Here is a 21,430-nt window from a genome sequence, read left to right as displayed (position 1 = left end):
TGTTTGATGTGATATATGGATTCAATATTTTTATTCATTTTAACCCCTTAAGGACCCATGACGTACATGTACGTCATTTGTTTGCGGGACTTAAAGACCCATGATATACATGTACTTCATGGAGATCGGGCGGGTGCAGGAGCTGCGCCCGCCGATCAGAAGCAGGGGCCCGTCAGTCACTGATAGCCGGACCTCTGCTGCATGCGCCAGTAACGGTGAAATCACTGATGGCCGGCACATTAACCCTTCATGTGCGATGTCGGGTGGGGATCGGAGCTGCTGTGATGGGGACCCGATGGCATAAAAGACAGCCCGATGCCTTCCTTAGGCATCGGGGCTGCTTTCCGGTGGAGCGTCTGTGAGATCCAGCCCCCTGGATCTCATAGACGGGAAGATGTATGAGTAATACACACTGTATTACACATACAGCCAATGCATTCCAATACAGAAGTATTGGAAGTAAGTAAGAAGTAAGGGGATCAGAAGTAAGTAAGAAGTAAGGGGATCAGACCCCCAAAAGTTGAAGTCCCAAAGTGGGACAAAAAATAAAGTGAAATAAAAGTTTAAAAAATAAGGTCTATAAACATATCACATGACCTAACCCCTCAGATGAACACCATAAAAAGCAAACAAAATAACTATGGCTCATAATATGGAGACACTAAAACATCTTTTTTTTTTTTTTTTTGTTTTGTTTTAAAAATGCTGTTATTGTGTAAAACTTAAGTAAATTAAAAAAGTATACATATTAGGTATCGCCGAGTCTGTAAGAACCTGCTCTACACAAATATCACATGAACTAACCCCTCAGGTGAACAATGTAAAAAAAAGTTAATAAAATCACAAAAAGTGTAATAGCAAGCGATCAAAAAGTCATGCACCCCAAAATAGTGCCAATTCAACCGTCATCTCATCGTGCAAAAATGGTACCTTTTTATAAATAAAAACTTATTTTTTGACTCAATTTTACCACTGTCATGAAGTACAATTCGTGAGGAGAAAACAATCTCAGAATGGCCTGGATAAGTAAAAGCGTTTTAACCCCTTTACTTATCCAGGCCATTCTAAGATTGTTTTTCTGTCACATATTATACTTCATGACACTGGTAAAATGAAGTCAAAAAGATTTATTTTTATTTGATAAAAAAAAATTCCAAATTTGCAAAAAAATTTGAACATTTATCTAATTTCCAAATTTCAATTTCTCTACTAGTTCTAGTTCTTATTTTACATTCCCCATATGTCTACTTCATGTTTGGATCATTTTGTGAATGCCATTTTGTTTTTTGGGGAGGTTACAAGGCTTAGAAGTTTAGAAGCAAATCTTGAAATTTGTCAGACCAGTTCAGGTCTGAAGTCACTTTGTTAGGCTTATATAATAGAAACCACCCAAAAATAACCCCATTTTGCAAACTACACCCCTCGAGGTATACAAAACTGATTTTACAAACTTTGTTAACCCTTTAGGTGTTCCACAAGAATTAATGGAAAATAGAGATAACATATCAAAATTTCACTTTTTTGGCAGATTTTCCATTTGAATCCATTTTTTCCAGTTGCAAAGCAAGAGCATTTTTGGGGGATGTGATAACGGTTTGGCAGTATTTTGGGGTGCGTATGACTTTTTGATCGCTTGCTATTACTCTTTTTGTGATGCCAGGGTCCAAAAATGCCTTTTTCTTTTCTGGTATTCACCTGAGGGGTTAGACCACGTGATATTTTTTATAGAGCAGGTTATTATGGACGTGGTAATTCCTAATAGGTTTACTTTTATTTTATTTAAGTTTTACACAATAATATTATTTTTGAAACAAAAAAAATCATGTTTTAATGTCTCCATAGTCGATTGTGCTATGTAGGGGCTTATTTTTTGCGGGATGAGGTGCCGATTTGATTAGTACCATTTTGGCGTACATGCAAATTTTTTTTAATCACTTTTATTACCTTTTTGGGGAAAATATGTTGGGCAAAATTTCAATTTAATCATAGTTTTTATTTTTAATTTTTTTATGGCGTTCACCATGCGGGGAAAGTAACATGACCGTTTCATTAATCAGGTCTTTGCGGACATGGTGATATCAAACATGTGTAGAGCATTTTTATTTATTCTTTTTAAATCAGTGATACATTTTTTTTTCTTTTTTTTTTTTTTACCCAGACACACTTGGTTCTTCAAGATCCAGTGGGTCTGATATTTGTATAATACAATACAGTATTTTCACTTTACACTTAGTCTGATCAGACTTCTGCCTTTTAGCAGAGTTCTGATCAGACTTGGCCTTACCATGGCAAGTCGGAAGCCTTCTAACCATCACCCGCTGCCACAATGGAGCCACCTCCCTCTGTGATCCCGCCAAGAATCGGGGGCTGAAACGGCACAGCAACCCCCAATGGGAGAGGTAAGGAGCTCCCTCCCTGTTAACCCCTTCCATACAGCGGTCCCTAGGGACCGTGGCATGGAAGAGGTTAAACGGCTGCCATTTGTGAGCACAAATGTCAGCCATTTCAAGCAGAGTGTCAGCAATGTGCTGACACTCTGCTAACCGCTCGGCCATCCTTAGAGAGGGGGCAGTCGGATGATTGTGCGCACACCCACCCCCCCCAGCACCGCCTGCACCTCCCACACCTCTCCCCCCCCCACACAGCCCATCGGCACAATTGACCAGCGGTTTTCAGCGACCGCCGATACAATGGGGTCACAGGACCCCCCTCGGCATTATCACAAAGTGCCTGCTGAATGATTTCAGCAGGCACTCTGTTCCGATCACCGCCCACCACACAGCGGTGATCGGAAATACACAGGACGTACAGGTATGCCCTGTGTCCTTAAGTACCGGGACATCAGGGCGTACCTGTACGCCCTGTGTCCCCAAGAGGTTAGTTATCACCCCATAAAGTGACACATGTCAGATATGCAAAAAATGGCCTTGTCCTTAAGGTGAAAATGGCAGGGTCCTGAAGGGGTTAAAGAAAGAGTTATTATAGCATTCTTTTGGCAACATTATAGTGCCTTGTTTTACACTGATTCTATGGTACATTTTGTAAATTTGTTCCTTTGTGGCTTTTTAAACCACTCACAGGCAAAAAGTTGTTGAAGGAGGCCTCACACATCCATTTGCATTAACGCTGGCAGGAGATGCCTTGTATTGGACTGACTGGCAGACTCGCTCTATCCATGCCTGTAACAAGCGTAGTGGAGAAAAAAGAAGGGAGATCCTTAGCGCACTTTACTCTCCGATGGACATACAAGTATTTAGCCATGAACGGCAGCCACTTTGTGAGTTTTCTTTTCTTTTATTCATTTTTAATTTTATTTGTTTTAAGTGTTAAGCCACAGAGTGCACCATAAAGTAAAACTAAAATATGATGTTAGTATATCAAATCCATGGACACTGCAGTAAAATATCTGTAAGCTGGATTCTGAGTGACTTGTTGCTATCCTCCTTGACACACAACTACACTCATTGACAAAAAATAAAAAATAATGCACTAAGAATGATTTGTTGGAATTGAATGGAACTCTGTGAATGTAATGATTATATACTGTATGTGATTAGAATATTAGAATGAAAGGATAATTGAAAGGGAGGCTCAGTGAAAGGAGGTTCCAGTACCCTGTCAGGCTGCCTCTGGCCTGCCTACATGAGATATAATTGAGCATGGAGGCATACAGGTTTCAAATAGTTTCCGGGGTACATTTTCCCACAGATCTGGCAACTGGGCCAGTAGATTCTGCACTCAAAGTTTATGTTCCAGCTGGTCCAGTAAATGCTCGATTGGCGATGCATCTGGTGATCTGACTAAACAATTGTAATGTGGCAGATGCACTCCTGTAAATCCTATGCTGCTTGTGGGCAAGCATTATCCTGCTGAAAAATGCCAATTGGACACCCTGCCACGAGAGACAACACATGTCACTACAGAATGTCCTGCACATATTGCTGAGCGGTTATTGTCCCTGGATTCATTGCTAAAGACGATGCGGTTCCATAGCAGTCCTGATTTCTCATTCATAACACCTCTGCAAATGAAGGTGACAGAGGCTGGCTGTCAATAACTATAAGCATAATAGCTGCAGTGATATCAAATGTCCTAATGCTAAGTGCCTTGAAATGATCTGAGCAGAGACAGGGGTGTGTAAAACCGGTTTCCCCGTGTGTCTGAAAATATAAGGGCTGCTTATGCTTGTCAGCTGATCAAATGGACCTCTCTACTGGTGGTCTGTCTGGGCAGTCCAGAGCCTGTGTGCCCTCACATAACCATTGCTCCCAACACTTGTTAACAGCTAGGTGAGGACAGCCTAGTTGGCAGGCAGTTTGTTGAAATGACCATTGTGCTGCCTTTACAGGCTAATTAAAGGAGTTGTTCGGGTTCAGAGCTGAACCCGGACATACCCTTATTTTCACCCAGACAGCCCCCCTGAGGCTAGCATCGGAGCATCTCGTGCTGCGATGCGCTCCCGTGCCCTTTACTAAATCGCACAGGGCACAGGCTTTTTTGTTTTCAATGACACACTGCCGGGCGGTAACTTCCGCCCAGCAGTGTGTTCGGTGATGTCACTGTTCCTGTCAGCCCCATGGAGAGCCCCGGTACGTCACCGGATCTCCTAAAAATGCCTTTGCCCTGCGCTAAATTGCGCAGGGCAAAGGAGAGCATCTGAGCATGAACTGCTCCAATGCTCATGTCAGGAGGGCTGCCGGGGTGAAGATGGAGGGATGTCCGGGTTCAGCTCTGAACCCGGACAACCCCTTTAGCCACTTCAACCCCGCTAGCTGAAACCCGCTAGCTGAAACCCCCTTCATGACCAGGCCACTTTTTACACTTCTGCACTACACTACTTTCACAGTTTATCGCTTGGTCATGCAACTTACCACCCAAATGAATTTTACCTCTTTTTCTTCTCACTAATAGAGCTTTCATTTGGTGGTATTTTATTGCTGCTGACATTTTTACTTTTTTTGTTATTAATCAAAATGTAACGATTTTTTTGCCAAAAAATTAAATTTTTCACTTTCAGCTGTAAAATTTTACAAAAAAAACGACATCCATATATAAATTTTTTGCTAAATTTATAGTTCTACATGTCTTTGATAAAAAAAAAAAATGGTTTGGGTAAAAGTTATAGCGTTTACAAACTATGGTAAAAAAATGTGAATTTCCGCTTTTTGAAGCAGCTCTGACTTTCTGAGCACCTGTCATGTTTCCTGAGGTTCTACAATGCCCAAACAGTAGAAAAACCCCACAAATGACCCCATTTCGGAAAGTAGACACCCTAAGGTATTCACTGATGGGCATAGTGAGTTCATAGAACTTTTTATTTTTTGTCACAAGTTAGCGGAAAATGATTATTTTATTATTATTTTTTTTTCTTACAAAAGTCTCATATTCCACTAACTTGCAACAAAAAATAAAAAATTCTAGGAACTCGCCATGCCCCTCACAGAATACCTTGGGGTGTCTTCTTTCCAAAATGGGGTCACTTGTGGTGTATTTATACTGCCCTGGCAATTTAGGGGCCCATATGTGTGAGAAGTGGTTTGCAATCAAAATCTGTAAAAAATGATCGGTGAAATCCGAAAGGTGCACTTTGGAATGTGGGTCCCTTTGCCCACCTAGGCTGCAAAAAAGTGTGACACATCTGGTATCGCCGTACTCAGGAGAAGTTGGGGAATGTGTTTTGGGGTGTCATTTTACATATACCCATGCTGGGTGAGATAAATATCTTGGTCAAATGCCAACTTTGTATAGAAAAAAATGGGAAAAGTTGTCTTTTGCCAAGATATTTCTCTCACCCAGCATGGGTATATGTAAAATGACACCCCAAAACACATTCCCCAACTTCTCCTGATACCAGATGTGTGACACTTTTTTGCAGCCTAGATGCGCAAAGGTGCCCACATTCCTTTTAGGAGGGCATTTTTAGACATTTGGATCCCAGACTTCTTCTCACGCTTTAGGGCCCCTAAAAAGCCAGGGCAGTATAAATACCCCACATGTGACCCCACTTTGGAAAGAAGACACCCCAAGGTATTCAATGAGGGGCCTGGCAAGTTCATATAATTTTTTTTTTTTTCGCATAAGTTAGCGGAAATCGATTTTTTTGTTTTGTTTTTTCTCACAAAGTCTCACTTTCCGCTAACTTAGGACAAAAATTTAAATCGTTCATGGACTCAATATGCCCCTCAGCAAATACCTTGGGGTGTCTTCTTTCCAAAATGGGGTCAGTTGTGGGGTGTTTGTACTGCCCTGGCATTTGAGGGTCTCCGCAATCATTACATGTATGGCCAGCATTAGGAGTTTCTGCTATTCTCCTTATATTGAGCATACAGGTAATGAGATTTTTTTTTCCGTTCAGCCTCTGGGCTGAAAGAAAAAAATGAACGGCACAGATTTCTTCATTCGCATCGATCAATGTGGATGAAAAAATCTCTGCCAAAAAAAAAAAATGGAGGGGAAAGGCGTCTGCCAGGACATAGGAGCTCCGCCCTACATCCATACCCACTTAGCTCGTATGCCCTGGCAAACCAGATTTCTCCATTCGCATCAATCGATGTGGATGAATAAATCATTGCCGGGAATTTTTTTTATAAATATATATATATATATATATATATGAAGAAAAAAGGCGGCACTGGCTCAACGAAGAAAAAGCGGGTGCACGCCTCAGAGGGAATGGAATGATTTCCCTATTGAAAATAACAAGAAAAATGAGCGGCACTCCAAGTAATAAAGTGGTGAATCCTTTATTCACACCAGTGGTGCAACGTTTCGGCTCTGATCGCGAGCCTTCCTCAAGCAAAGACATAACTCAAATGACTGTGGTTATATAGGAAGTACAAATCATGTGACAGCACCCCAGTGGGTGTGTTTAACAGATCATAAAAATAGAACAATACTGTGCATTAAATCAACATAATATCTGCAGTGTACAGTACATATATATGCATATGGTGGTCATCATCAATAGTGAAATCACAAATATAAGGCATGTCTGCAAGTGAACTTCATAAACCTGATGGTATAGTATACCAACGGTCAGTGTGCATACATATGAAAAAAGAGGAGAGGGGGAGGAGCATTGAAGTGTTACACGTAACATACTTAGCAGGTAAGGAGGCTCATTCCTGGCCGTAAACTCGGCGTTCCGGATGTCCGTCTGCGCAGGCGTGGCAGCGCACCAATAATAGATTCTCGGCATGCCGGACACGCTGCGCATCATCACACTGGCGCTGCGCGTCATCTCAATGGGCCGATCCACCTCCGTCACAACGTCGGACACAGTATGTTGTCCTGGGCGCATGCTCAGTAGAAAAACGAGCTGCAGGCGCCATCTTAATAACTGGAGAGCTGCCCATACATACTTACTATGCAATCGCATCCAACCACAGACAAAACGAACATAGGGGGACAGAGAAAGGCACAGGGAATCCCATAGATAGGGTACCAATGTGCCCCCAGACGGAAAAACCCCCAATAGCCACGGAAAACCGCGGCATTTGCAGGAATAACGTCAGGGATTCTGTCGTCCCATACTGCCCGTGAGGGATCTCCTCCAGTGGTGCACAGATGCTGCAGAGTGTGTAAGGTTTAGCTCACAGTATCGAAGAATAAAATATGTGACAACAGAGGAATATATATAAGGTGTCGATGAATATCAACACCAGGTGTCTATCACGCCTGACGATAACAGAACTGAAACAGACATAATATATAAAGTATCGTCTTTTTTCCCCCTTTTTTTTTTTTTTTTTCAATTTTTTCTGCGATGTCTACATCTGAATCCGCTTCCACCAGTGGTTGTGTGTACACAACGGAAGATGCTGAACGTATCCTGCGAGGCATAGGGGGAGATACCACCTTCCTTAACACCCCATCTGTCAAAGAGTTAAAACGCAAGTATGAAAATCTCTCCAAACGTATTATTTCTTTGCGTCTTCATATGATGACACTTGGTGAATACCACAGAACACAAAAAGTTCCAAGAGGGATGCGGTCCAACATCCGACCTAATCTATTTTTTGACAATCCTCTGTTTTGCAAAAAGTTTGAATCCTTATCAAACCGCTACTCCTTAGACTTTATTTTGCTTAATATTGAATACCTGCAACAGGAACTGTCTACCTTACAATGTGAAAAAAGCGAAATTGAGGCCGGTTTGCAAACTTTACTATCTCCTGAAGATCTCACCAAGTTTATGGAGGACATGTCCATCCACATGAGGAATTTCCAAACTGAGTCTGAGGAAAACAAAAGGGTGAAATGGTGCCGGGACGCAGATGACTACAGGAAAGGGAATATCTACAACTGGCAGACCGATAGACAACTCAATATGCTACAACGTGACAACAAGAGACGGAGAAAGACAAATCAAGCCTCTTCCAATGTGGAACAGTCTTTTTTAGAGAAGGGTCCACAGACATCAGCGAGACGCGACGACGCATCAGGAGAGGTGGCCGTGGACACAGGAGGGCTAGGCGGAGTACGCAGCAAGACCAGGTCAATGGCTGCCAAGCCAACTTCAGGAAAGAAGAAGTGACTGTGGTCAATCTTTCCTCTAAGGAACTGACAGCTTCTCAAGTGAGTGTCTTGTCCAAGGGGTTTTCATTTTGCCCCAATGCACCTATTGACTGGTTTGAACTAGAATCCAATCTGTTTTCTTTCTTTCGACGTATTAAGTTAAAGATTTGGTTCCACAAGAGGAATGTGGCTGCGAGACCCCAGATTAGTGATTTCACTCTGGGCTCCCTCAACCTATTTTCAAAGAGTAACTTTGTACCTGTTATCAATGAGCCATCTGTTGATGCATACATCAGTGCAGTCAAATTGGGGATCTCTGAGCTCAGGTCTTCCTCCAATGGAGGCCGGGCCTTCAGACATCCCAATTTGACTACTACTGAGATTGAAGCCCTGGAGTCCCTTAGATCCGACCCCACCATAACCCTCAAACCAGCTGACAAGGGGGGTGCGGTCGTAGTAATGGACACCACAAAATACATACAAGAAATCATGCGACAATTATGTGACCCTCAGGTATACAGGATTTTGGATTCTGATCCCAAATTCATGATAGCGGATATCATCCGCCGGTGTCTCAGGGAGGCTAAGGCCGCGGGCATCATCGATGGGGGTCTTAGTGACTTTCTTGAGGTAGCGCATCCTGTCACTCCGGTGTTGTATGTGCTGCCCAAGATTCACAAGACCCTCATCGATCCCCCGGGTCGCCCCATTGTCTCGGGCTCAGATTCCATCTTCAGCGGCATAGCCGTTTTCCTGGATAAAGTACTGCGGGAATTTTCCATAGGGGGATCATCCTACATACAGGACACATCTGATTTCTTGACTAAACTGCAAAGTGTTGATTTAACCCAGGTGTCTTCGGTGTTACTCGCATCATTTGATGTTACCTCACTGTACACGTCAATTGCCCATGACAAGGGTCTCAGAGCTGTGGAGAAAATGCTGGGGACCTCGGCCTTTTCTCCTCAAGCCTCTGAATTCATCATTGAATTGCTCAAGATTGTGTTACAGTACAACTACTTTCTCTTCAGGGACGTTTTTTACTTGCAAGAACGTGGGGTGGCCATGGGGTCTCACGTGGCCCCCACGTATGCAAATATATTCATGCGGTGCTATGAGGAGGATGTCGTCTATCTGTCCCACCACTTCAGCCAGGTGCTGAGGTGGTGGCGATACATTGACGACATCTTCCTCATATGGACCGGCACCGAGACTGACCTGGCACAGTTCCATAGTTTTTTGAATAGCCAGGATCCTGACTTACAGTTCACCCTTGTCTATTCTCGAACTGAGATCCAGTTCTTGGATACACGAGTCACACTCAATGAGGGTGAACTAGATACTGAGTTGTACACAAAACCTACTGACACCAATACGTTTTTGTGTTACAATAGCTCACACCCTCGGAGAATGATCCGGTCGTTGCCGTTCTCTCAGTTTCTCCGCGTCAAGCGTGTTGTGTCGGATGAGAATAAACTTGATGCGACTCTAGATTCCATGGCAGCTAAGTTTCGTGACAGGGGTTATCCCAAGCGACTGCTGGACGAACATGTGAATAGAGCACGAACGCTTGATAGAACGGAGTTACTGACGAAACGGAACACTGTCCAGAACAAGGCCAGGATTCCGTTCGTTTCAGTATACACTGAACTGAGCCCGTCAGTCAATAAGATTTTGAATAAACATTGGGGTCTATTGGGTACATGCTTCAAGGATATCCCCGAGTTCTCACGTCCACCATTGTCATCATATCGCCGTTCCCGCAACCTACGTGATCAGCTGGTTAAGGCTGACATAGGCCCCGGGGTATCTTTGAAACAAACTAAATTGACTCAGTCTGGCTTAGGCTGTTTTCCTTGTTTAAACTGCGTTAACTGCAGGTACATTCGCAAGGGAAGATTCTTTGTACATCCCAATACTGGGGTGTCCTATAATATTCCATTTCATTTGACTTGCGATTCCAACCATGTCATCTATGTGTTGTCTTGCCCATGTAATTTGCTTTATGTTGGCGAGACAACAACTGAATTGAAGACACGCCTCAACAACCATCGCCTCAGTATACGTAAAAAACGTATGGATTTACCACTATCCAAACATTTTTCTGAGGCCGCACACAAAGAAGGCGACTTGAGATGCTGGATCCTGGATCATATACCCCAACCACGACGTGGTGGAGATAGATCCAGGACACTTAAACGTAGAGAGCTTAGCTGGATCCACAAATTGGACAGCTTGAAGCCAAAGGGCTTAAATGTTGACTACAACTTTGGGGAAGTTCTGTGAGGGTTGTTTGCCCCTAGTGCTTTGCCGGATATTGTTTTGCTAATTGTGTACACACTAAGAGAGTTATATAACTCCTTTTATTCTTATTTTAATTCTCTTTTTCTTTTTTCAGATCACTCACTACTTGCATTTTGGGGTATGGATCATACGATTGGAGTGCACGCAACATACTACAGAAGGAGTCCATTTTTTTATTATACTTTATATATTATGTCTGTTTCAGTTCTGTTATCGTCAGGCGTGATAGACACCTGGTGTTGATATTCATCGACACCTTATATATATTCCTCTGTTGTCACATATTTTATTCTTCGATACTGTGAGCTAAACCTTACACACTCTGCAGCATCTGTGCACCACTGGAGGAGATCCCTCACGGGCAGTATGGGACGACAGAATCCCTGACGTTATTCCTGCAAATGCCGCGGTTTTCCGTGGCTATTGGGGGTTTTTCCGTCTGGGGGCACATTGGTACCCTATCTATGGGATTCCCTGTGCCTTTCTCTGTCCCCCTATGTTCGTTTTGTCTGTGGTTGGATGCGATTGCATAGTAAGTATGTATGGGCAGCTCTCCAGTTATTAAGATGGCGCCTGCAGCTCGTTTTTCTACTGAGCATGCGCCCAGGACAACATACTGTGTCCGACGTTGTGACGGAGGTGGATCGGCCCATTGAGATGACGCGCAGCGCCAGTGTGATGATGCGCAGCGTGTCCGGCATGCCGAGAATCTATTATTGGTGCGCTGCCACGCCTGCGCAGACGGACATCCGGAACGCCGAGTTTACGGCCAGGAATGAGCCTCCTTACCTGCTAAGTATGTTACGTGTAACACTTCAATGCTCCTCCCCCTCTCCTCTTTTTTCATATGTATGCACACTGACCGTTGGTATACTATACCATCAGGTTTATGAAGTTCACTTGCAGACATGCCTTATATTTGTGATTTCACTATTGATGATGACCACCATATGCATATATATGTACTGTACACTGCAGATATTATGTTGATTTAATGCACAGTATTGTTCTATTTTTATGATCTGTTAAACACACCCACTGGGGTGCTGTCACATGATTTGTACTTCCTATATAACCACAGTCATTTGAGTTATGTCTTTGCTTGAGGAAGGCTCGCGATCAGAGCCGAAACGTTGCACCACTGGTGTGAATAAAGGATTCACCACTTTATTACTTGGAGTGCCGCTCATTTTTCTTGTTATATATATATATATATATACAAAGTGCTTGCCAAAGCATAGGAACGCCGCCTCCTCCTCAGCTCGTATGCCTCGGCAAACGTATCTGTCACTGCAGAGGAGAAAATCCCGTCTTGCAGCGCCGCATACACCGACTTGCGTGTAATCTGACAGCAGCGCAATGCTTCTGTCAGAATGCACATCGGTGCTGCAGCTAGTAGATCGGTTGGTCCACCTGGAAGGTAAAAAGACAAAAAAAAAAAAAGAAAAAACCAGGCCACAACGCAATAATTTTATAAACTTTGGAACAGAACATGTAACTTTAACTTTTGGAACTAAACATTAACCTGTTTGCTTACCTGTTTTTTTTTTTTTTTTACCTTTATAGAACAAACCTCTCCTTCCCCATGGGTCAATGTGCAAAGCGCAAATCGCCCAAAGATGTGGTGAAGTGCGTTATGCACTTTGTCCCATGTGAAAGGAGACGTTTGCAGCAGCTGTGAGTGAATGGGCCCTAATAGCCCTGTGTGCCTATCCTGGTGAGATGATCCCTATGCTAATAGTGTACCTGTGAGTGGTACTTCCGGAAACACTCTCCAAAGAATAGGGCAGGGTGGTCGGGACAGTCAGGACAGAAATAGCGGGTGTCACGCCTTATTCCACTCCTGCTACAGACACAACATTTTTTTCGGGGTGGCGGTCGGTTTGAGGTACCAGCAACGACACTGGGGAAGTGTCGCTCGTGTAGACGGCTAACTACACTGGTGGATGGGGCCACGGAACCTCCTGGATACAGGAGGTTCGCGATGATCTCTTCCTGAAATTTGAGGAAGGATCCAGTTCTCCCATCCTTACTGTAGAGAACAAAACTATTGTACAGAGCCAATTGAATTAAATATACAGACACCTTCTTATACCAGCGTCTGGTGCGTCGGGAAACTAAATACGGAGCCAACATCTGGTCATTGAAGTCGACCCCTCCCATGTGGAGGTTTTAGTCGTGGACTGAGAGGGGCTTTTCAATGACACGGGTTGCTCGCTCAATTTGGATTGTCGTGTCTGCGTGAATGGAGGAGAGCATGTAAACGTCACGCTTGTCTCTCCATTTCACCGCGAGCAGTTCTTCGTTACACAGTGCGGCACTCTGCCCCCTTGCAAGACGGGTGGTAACGAGCCGTTGGGGGAAGCCCGCGCGACTAGTTCGCGCGGTGCCACAGGCGCCAATCCGTTCTAGAAACAAATGCCTAAAGAGGGCCACACTTGTGTAAAAATTGTCCACATAAAGATGGTACCCCTTGCCGAATAAGGGTGACACCAAGTCCCAAACTGTCTTCCCACTGCTCCCCAGGTAGTCAGGGCAACCGACCGGCTCCAGGGTCTGATCTTTTCCCTCATAGACCCGAAATTTGTGGGTATAGCCAGTGGCCCTTTCACAGAGCTTATACAATTTGACCCCATACCGGGCGCGCTTGCTTGGGATGTATTGTTTGAAGCCAAGGCGCCTGGTAAAATGTATTAGGGACTCGTCTATGCAGATGTTTTGCTCTGGGGTATAAATATCTGCAAATTTCAGGTTGAAATGGTCTATGAGGGGCCGAATTTTGTGGAGCCGGTCAAAAGCAGGGTGGCCTCTGGGACGGGAGGTGCTGTTATCACTAAAGTGCAGGAAACGCAGGATGGTCTCAAATCGTGTCCTGGACATAGCAGCAGAGAACATGGGCATGTGATGAATTGGGTTCGTGGACCAATATGACCGCAATTCATGTTTTTTTGTCAGGCCCATGTTGAGGAGGAGGCCCAGAAAAGTTTTAATTTCGGAAACTTGGACTGGTTTCCCCCGGAAAGACTGGGCATAAGAGCTTCCCGGGTTAGCGGTTATAAATTGTGTGGCATATCTGTTTGTTTCGGCCACAACTAAGTCTAAAAGCTCCGCAGTCAAGAACAGCTCAAAAAATCCCAGGGCCGAACCGATCTGAGCTGTCTCAACCCGAACTCCAGACTGGGCAGTGAAAGGGAAAACTACGGGTGCAGCGGAAGTTGGGGACTGCCAATCAGGGTTTGCCAGCACCTCTGGGATTCTAGGGGCTCTACGGGCACGTCTTTGCGGTGGCTGCGACGGGGTCACTACTGCACGTGCCACCGTACCAGCTTCAACTGCCCTTCTGGTGCTCGCTACTTCACCAGGTTGTACGGCAGTGCTGGTACTAGGTCCAGGAAGGGCTGGGCTGCTGGTGTATGCCTCACCACGTAATCCGACAGCACCAGCCCCACTCTGCTGCTCTTGAAGCGGATCCTGCGCAACCTGCGGTCTAGCGACACGGGGCCGGGTACGCCTGCTGCTATCAGGGACCTCAGCCTCCTCGTCCGAACTTTGGGTCAGAGAGCCACTGCTTTCTACAGGTTCGTATTCTGACCCGCTGGATTCATCAGATGAGGGTTCCCACTCCTCATCCGACTTGGTCAGAAGCCTGTAGGCCTCTTCAGAAGAATACCCCCTGTTAGACATGTGGGCAACTAAATTTCGGGGTATTCCCTGAGACTACCCAAGAAAAAAAAAGCAAGCCTGTCTTACAAAGGGGAGCCCAGCGAAGTACCGGAGGCCGCTGCGGTTGATAAAAAATATCAAAACTGATTTTTTTATCGCCGCAGTGCGTGTAAAGTGAATGTGCAGTGATCAAAAAAAATAATATTTTTTGTCACTGCGGTGGGGCGGGCGTGGGTAAACGCACGTGTTGGCGACCGATCAGGCCTGATCGGGCAAACACTGCGTTTTGGGTGGAGGGCGAACTAAAGTGACACTAGTACTATTATAGATCTGACCGTGATCAGTTTTGATCACTTTCAGATACTATAAAAGTACAAATGCTGATTAGCGATACGCTAATCAGCGAATAACGGACTGCGGTGCGGTGGGCTGGGCGCTAACTGATGGCTAACTACCTAACCAAGGGACCTAAACTATACCTAAAACCTAACGGTCAATACCAGTGAAAAAAAAAAAAGTGACAGTTTGCACTGATCACTTTTTTTCCTTTTCACTAGTGATTGACAGGGTGATCAAAGGGTTAATTGGGTGCTGGGAGGTGATCTGGGGGCTAAGTGTACTGTAGTGGGTACTCACAGTAATGATGTGCTCCTCTGCTCCTCTCCTGGAACCAACCGACCAAAAGAAGGAGCAGAGGAGCACAGCAGCCATATAATCCCATCATATTTACTAATATGATGGGTTATCTGGCTGCTGATTCGTTTTTTTTGAAAATCATCAACCTGCCAGCCAATGATCGTGGCCGGCAGGTTGATGACGAAGTTCTTCTTTGAATTTTGCCGGCCCGCGATGCGCGGGCCGGCATACCCGGAAATTTCGCGTCTCGCGAGAGGACGCACCGGCGCGTCCAGCCAGAACAACACGACCGCCGCGAAGACGCAATCCTGCGTACGGCGGTCGTGAGTAGGTTAAAGGGACCATGAAGCAGGAAGTGCTCCATACTTTCCAGTATGGAGCCACACTCCTCCCGGGGACAACCCCTTTCATCAGAGTTCCTGTACTTCAAGTTGTCCTTTACATAAAGCCTCCTGTGAAAGCTGTGCCAAGTCAAGTCCCAAAACTTCAAGGGGATCCTTGCTGAATTTAGCAACTGTAACCCCTTGTCTAGATCCCGGCTTGGGCAATCCTTGAGGGCCAGGGGCTTTTGAAAGTGGGACAACAAGACCCTCGCGTCAAGGGACCTCCTTGACAGAGTCCTGATTTCCCTCACTTCCAAACCCCACCGGCGGATCACCTTCAGAATCGGGGTGACATAAGCCGTAAGATATCAGTGAGACGTACGCAAGTCCTTCACTTGCCCTCCTGTCTCCCATTCCTGGAAGAAAGGCTGAAACCATCCCCTGCAGGAGACTATCCACGGAGGGGCCCTCTCCGTCCAGAGGTTCGCCAAATTTATCTCAACAAAGGTGTTCACAAGAAACACCACAGGGTTAACCATAGACAACCCCCCTAGTCTCCTCGTGCAATAAGTCGCCTCTCTCTTGATCAGGTTCAGCCTATTCCCCCATAAGAGCTGGAAGAACAGGCTATAAACCCGAGTCCAGAGAGGCTCTGGCAAGATACACACACTGCCCAAATAGATCAGCAAAGGGAGAAGGTAAGTCTTGATCAAATTCACCCTTTCCCTGAGGGTCAAAGACCAACCCTTCCACTAGTCAACCTTCTGAGCGTCGATCTTAAGCCTGTCATCCCAATTTTGGGTGGGATAATCCCCATGGCTGAATTGGATGCCTAGAACTTTTGCTGACAACTGGGGCCCTGGAAGGGTGTCCAGGAGATCGAAAACTGGATCACCCCCTCCCAGCCAGAGACTCTCACACTTATCCCGATTGATCATGGACCCGGATGCCTCCGAGTAGCGGCCATCTCAGACATCACGTACTCCGCCTCCCCTCTCGAGGACACGAAAATGGTGACCTCATCAGCGTACGCTACTGCCTTCAGAGTGGCTTCCGCCGCCACCCGATCAGTCGCTACTCCCGCCAACGGACCACGACCGATCCTCTTAAGAAAGGGATCGATTGCGAACACGTACGGTATAGAAGCGGGCTCAAAGGACAACCCTGACAAACGCCAGACCCAACCTCAAAAGAGCAGCCAGACCAACCGTTCACAAGCGGGAAACTCTCTGCCCCCGCATACAAGTTCTTTAGCCAATCAACAAACCCCCCCCCCGGCAGGCCATACTTCAGAAGGACCAACCAGAGGTACTCGTGGTTCACCCGATCAAACGCCTTTGCCTGATCTAAGGATAGCATGTACCCCTTCCAGTGACCTGCTCTACTCTGTTCCACTGCCTCTTGGACACCGAGCACAGCACTAAAAGTGCTGTGGCCTGGAACTGAGCAATGCTGGGCCACCGAAAGGAGTTGTGGTGCAAACTTCACCAACCTGTTGAATAGTATCTTGGCCAGAATTTTTCTGTCCGTATTGAGAAGTGCTATGGGTCACCAGTTCTTAATATGACTCGGATCTTTACCCTTTGACAGAAGGATCAGGGCTCACCTCCTCATTGACTTCGGCAGAGTGCCCGAGGATAGACACTCATTCAAAACCTCAGTCAAGAGGGGACTTAAAGAGTCCTTAAAGGGCTTATAAAACTTGGATGTTAAGCCATCTGGACCTGGCAACTTCTTCAGAGCTAACCCTTCCATCGCCAGGATAACTTCCTCCTTACTGATCGCTTCCACCAAACCGTCAAAAGAGAGGTGAGCTCCTGACTCAGGGGTGATTTCAGCAAGGAAAGCCGACATCTTGTACCGATGTAGTTCCTTCTTTCCCAAGAGACACAAGTAGAAGGATCTGACGATTTCCAGGATACCTGATCTGGACCTGTTCAGGGATCCTGTACTATCAACCAGTCCCGTCACCAACTTACTACTCACTGACATTTTGCAGTTTCTGTAAGGGTCGGGCGAGCGGTACTTCCCAAAATCCCTCTCAAAAACCAAAGATGTGTGCCTATCGTACTGGGACCTCTTGAGTAAAGATTTCACTCTGGAGATATCCTCTCGGCTACCCCCAGTCGAGACCAGATGCTCGAGTTTCCTCCTCAGACCCTGGTACAGGCGGTACCTATCCAGGGACCTGAGGCTCGAGAGCTGGCGGAAGAACTTTGCCGCCCGATCTTTGAATATCTCCCACCACTCTGACTTAGTATCACAAAGATCCAGCAAAGCTACCTGACTCTGAAGGAAGTCCTCAAAGGATTGTCTTACCTCTGCTTCCTCCAGGACTCCCGAATTCAGCTTCCAGTAATCTCTTCCCATTTGGGGGGACTCTGAAATATTCAAAGAAAACATAATCAGACAGTGATCGGAGAATTCTACCTCCACAACCCTTAAGGGTGAGAAAGTAGCTTCCTCCTTTAAAAAAAACCTGTCTATTCTAGACCTAGTCTGACTACCTCTGTAGAAAGTGAAACCCCCGTGGCCTGGGGTATGCCTGATGTGGACATCCACCAGACGAGCCTCACTAGCTATACTATTTAAAGAAATACCATCGTAACCCAGCCGGTCTCTGGCGCCTCCCCTATCTTGGGACCTCGTGATGGTATTGAAGTCCCCTCCAAAGACCACTTGCCGGCTTGCAAAAAGCAAAGGCTTGATCCTCATGAAGAGACTTTTCCTGTCCCATTGGGACTGGGGTCCATAGGTGTTGATTAGGCGCAGTTCTTGTCCCTTCATAAGGATATCAAAGATCAAATGCCTCCCCGTTTCCAACTCTATCACCCATCGGCATTCTACCGGTGCGGTAAAAAGGACCGCCACTCCGCTATACGGCTCAGCCACAAGAGACCAGTAGGAGGGCCCTGATCTCCACTCCCTCCTGGCTTTGTGAACCGCTGCCAAATCTGGCAGCCTGGTCTCCTGCAAAAACAAAATGTCAGCTTCAACTCGGCTGAGAAAATCAAAGGCTGTAAAACGAGCCGTATCCGACTTAATACTGGCGACATTAATGGTCGCCAGCGTTAGCAGAGCGGGTACCACCATACAGAGAGATTGAGTTAGACTGCCTTCTTCCCACTCTTTTCAACCCTCCCGGGGCTGTCTTCTAAGACTGCACGACCCCTCTTAAGGGAGACAGTGGTGTCCATTTCATTTGTCACCACCGCCTCCCCCTGCGCACCACCCCTGGCTTCCTCGGTCTCAGGGCCCGGTTTTGCCACCCCTCCTGAGGACCTTACACCCCCACCAGAGGGGGGCGTGGGGCCTCCTGAAGGCCCTCCCTCCTTCGCCCCTGGTCTCCCACCTTTAACCTCCCCCATAGAAGAAGAGAGAGGCAGAGGTCTCATCCAAGGTGAGAAACCGGTTGGAGAGCTCCAGAGGGGAGCCGGTTAGGCCTTCCCCGGCTACTTTGGTCAAGTCAGGTCTTTTCTTGGTACGATGTTTCCGTCTGAATTTTTTGGACTTTGTCCCACTATCCTCTGCAGCGCTTTCATAGTGCGAGGACAGAGTCTCCTCGGCACACTCCAGTCTTTCGTTTTCCTCATTCAGCTCCCCGTCCCCTAAGGTCTCCGATGTGGGAGGGGCAGCCGCTTGGGATAGGGCATGCATCACTCCAGGACGGGGTTCCTCTCGCTCCCTCTCCGCCTGGCGCCTCTCCCTCCGCCTCTGCCGAGACAGACCATCTTTGTTCTTCACCAACCCCTGAACTCTGTTGTCTTTGCCAGCACCCGCCTCAACCGAAGGGACCTCCCGGCCCGCTCCTGCGTGAGCTCGGGCCGCATTGACCTCAGAGAGAGGACATTGACTGAAAGGGTGACAGAGTTCACCGCACAGGTTGCACCTAATCTCCCTACAAGACACGGCTAGATGACCAGTCCCCCCACACAGCGCGCACTTGGCAGCTGGCGCTGAAGTGCGAGTGGCTGCCGCACTTGTGGCAGAGCTTAGGCTGCCCCCTGTAGAAAACCAAAATCCTATCACGGCCGATAAATGCAGATGATGGAATGTGGGAAACTGTACTACCCAGACGCTTGAGCTTGATGTTAAATGTCCAGGCGCCCGACCAAATGCCAAACTCATCCAGGTTCTTTGATGGAACCCCCCTGGATCTCACCGTACCTGCCCAGCCAGGTCATGATGTCAACACAAGAGAGCGACTTGTTACGGGTCAAAATGGTCACTCTATTGACCTCACTCTGACGGGTTATTGCTTTCGCAAGGAAACCACGTTAGTCCGGCGTGTTCTTCGCCAGCAAATACCCGGAACAGAAGAGCTCCAGCCCCTCTGGCTGGACAAAGCTGACGTTGAACTCCTTGGAGCCGTACGGATGGATCAAGGCAAAGATGTCAGTCGCCTTGAAACTGATCCCAAGCAGGAGCTCCGCCACCCTCTTTCTTGTAGGGTAAGCTTCATCGCTACTCCACTTGAGACAGACCACATTCCTTCTGACTCCAGGGCCGGATGTGGGCGACGACCAGGTGGTCTCGCCCCCATTCTGCTCTCGGAAAGACCTCAATGCCATGTCTGTCGAACCAGAATGACAGGTCAACCTTCTTTCCCTCTACAATGATGGAGCTCTCCCCCTTTTTGAGGGCCTCCAGCAGTCGCCGCTGCAAGTCACCATCACCAGACCCTGGGAGCGAGGAGGCCAACGAAGGCAGCCCCTCCCCCCTGCGGCCGCGGCCACATTGGCATAACTTCTGCCAGGCGCCACAGACGCAGTAGGGGCAGCCGAGCCGGCCCCCTCCCCCCCCCTAAACTACCTACAGCCGCTGCAGAAGCCACCCCAGACCCCCACACGGGGAGCCCCTGCCCCAGGCGCACCAGCAGCCATCCCAGCCACCAGTGTCCTACCGATCACCACCTCCATAGCCCCCCAGCCTCAGAGGCCAGCGACACATTACATGTTTGCCCGCTAGAGGCGACTCCTTGTCCAGGAGCCGCCTCCTGCGAGCAAACTGCTGGGCCAGCTGACATTACAGTATTCATAATTGCTTTTATTTCGTTGTTACTGCCTGCCTCCTTTTATACCTGAGCATAGGTCGTGATTACACTCCCCCCTCCAGCGCTTGACTCAGCGCTAGAGGAGGAGGCAGGGTCCTCAGCAATAAGTCTAGTTCTTACATATTCCGCCATTGCATTGGGGTACACAAACACGCCTTTCCCTAACCTTTTCACCTTTTTTCCCCTTTATTTTATTTTTTTTTCTTTACCTTAGCGAGGGACTGGTGCGCCGTGGAACCACTGCTCCCAGGCACGCCAGTCCCCGCTTCTCCTACAGCCGCTACCACCGAGCGCTGACGCTTGGGCGCGCTTCCGGACACGCCCCCGGCTCTGCCCCCAGACAAGGGAGCATCACTAGGCACACCCCCAGGCACGCCCCCAGCCGCGCTCAACGCACCGCCTCCCGTCTCCGGGACTCTCAGGCTTCGCCCATGTGTGGGAGGAGCAGCGTCCCTGTCGCACAGCCCCAAGCCACAAGCGCCCACCAGGGCGGCAGACGGGGACACTTTTACCATGGGAGCGGACCCCAGCGCCAAGCCACTCCCACAGGGGAGCAACTGGCCAGCACCGCAGCTGGCCCTGCCTCCTCCATCGCTGGCAAGACCGGCATCCTGCGCCATCTTTCCTCCCGTGCCCGCCATGACAGCGGGATCCAGGGAACCAGCCTGCAGCTCACCCTGCACGGACCCTTCAGCCCGCACAGAGTGAGCCACAGGGACATAAACATAGCAGATCTCCACTTTGGGTTCCTTAGCTTTCTTGTTCTTCTTGCTTTTTTTTTTCCAATTCTGTCTTCTGGCAGCTCACTGCCAAACGAAAACCCACTTAAGTCTGGGGGACTCCAACAGTCTTATCTGCTGCATCAGGCCCCCACTGCAGCCGCTTTCCTCCTCACTGAAGTCCTCACCAGTGCTGTTATCCGAAGTGGGTAATC

General features: G+C 47.4%; 1 protein-coding gene across 1 annotated transcript in view; it reads left to right on the top strand.

Annotated features, from left to right (window-relative positions):
- The window catches only part of LOC122920076 (low-density lipoprotein receptor-related protein 5-like), an 833,413-nt gene that overhangs the window by 11,972 nt on the left and 800,011 nt on the right, over positions 1-21,430 (top strand). Inside the window, 7 exon segments of the mRNA XM_044269285.1 lie at positions 3,081-3,277; positions 3,325-3,397; positions 7,795-8,479; positions 8,560-9,605; positions 9,912-10,068; positions 10,916-10,939; positions 19,547-19,829. Coding sequence (XP_044125220.1) covers positions 3,081-3,277; positions 3,325-3,397; positions 7,795-8,479; positions 8,560-9,605; positions 9,912-10,068; positions 10,916-10,939; positions 19,547-19,829 — 2,465 coding nt within the window.

The sequence above is a fragment of the Bufo gargarizans genome, chromosome 10 (genome assembly GCF_014858855.1).
Source record: "Bufo gargarizans isolate SCDJY-AF-19 chromosome 10, ASM1485885v1, whole genome shotgun sequence".
Taxonomy (NCBI): Eukaryota; Metazoa; Chordata; class Amphibia; order Anura; family Bufonidae; genus Bufo; species Bufo gargarizans.
The sequence above is the reverse complement of the archived record's forward strand: the minus strand, read 5'-3'. Positions and strand labels throughout refer to the sequence as shown.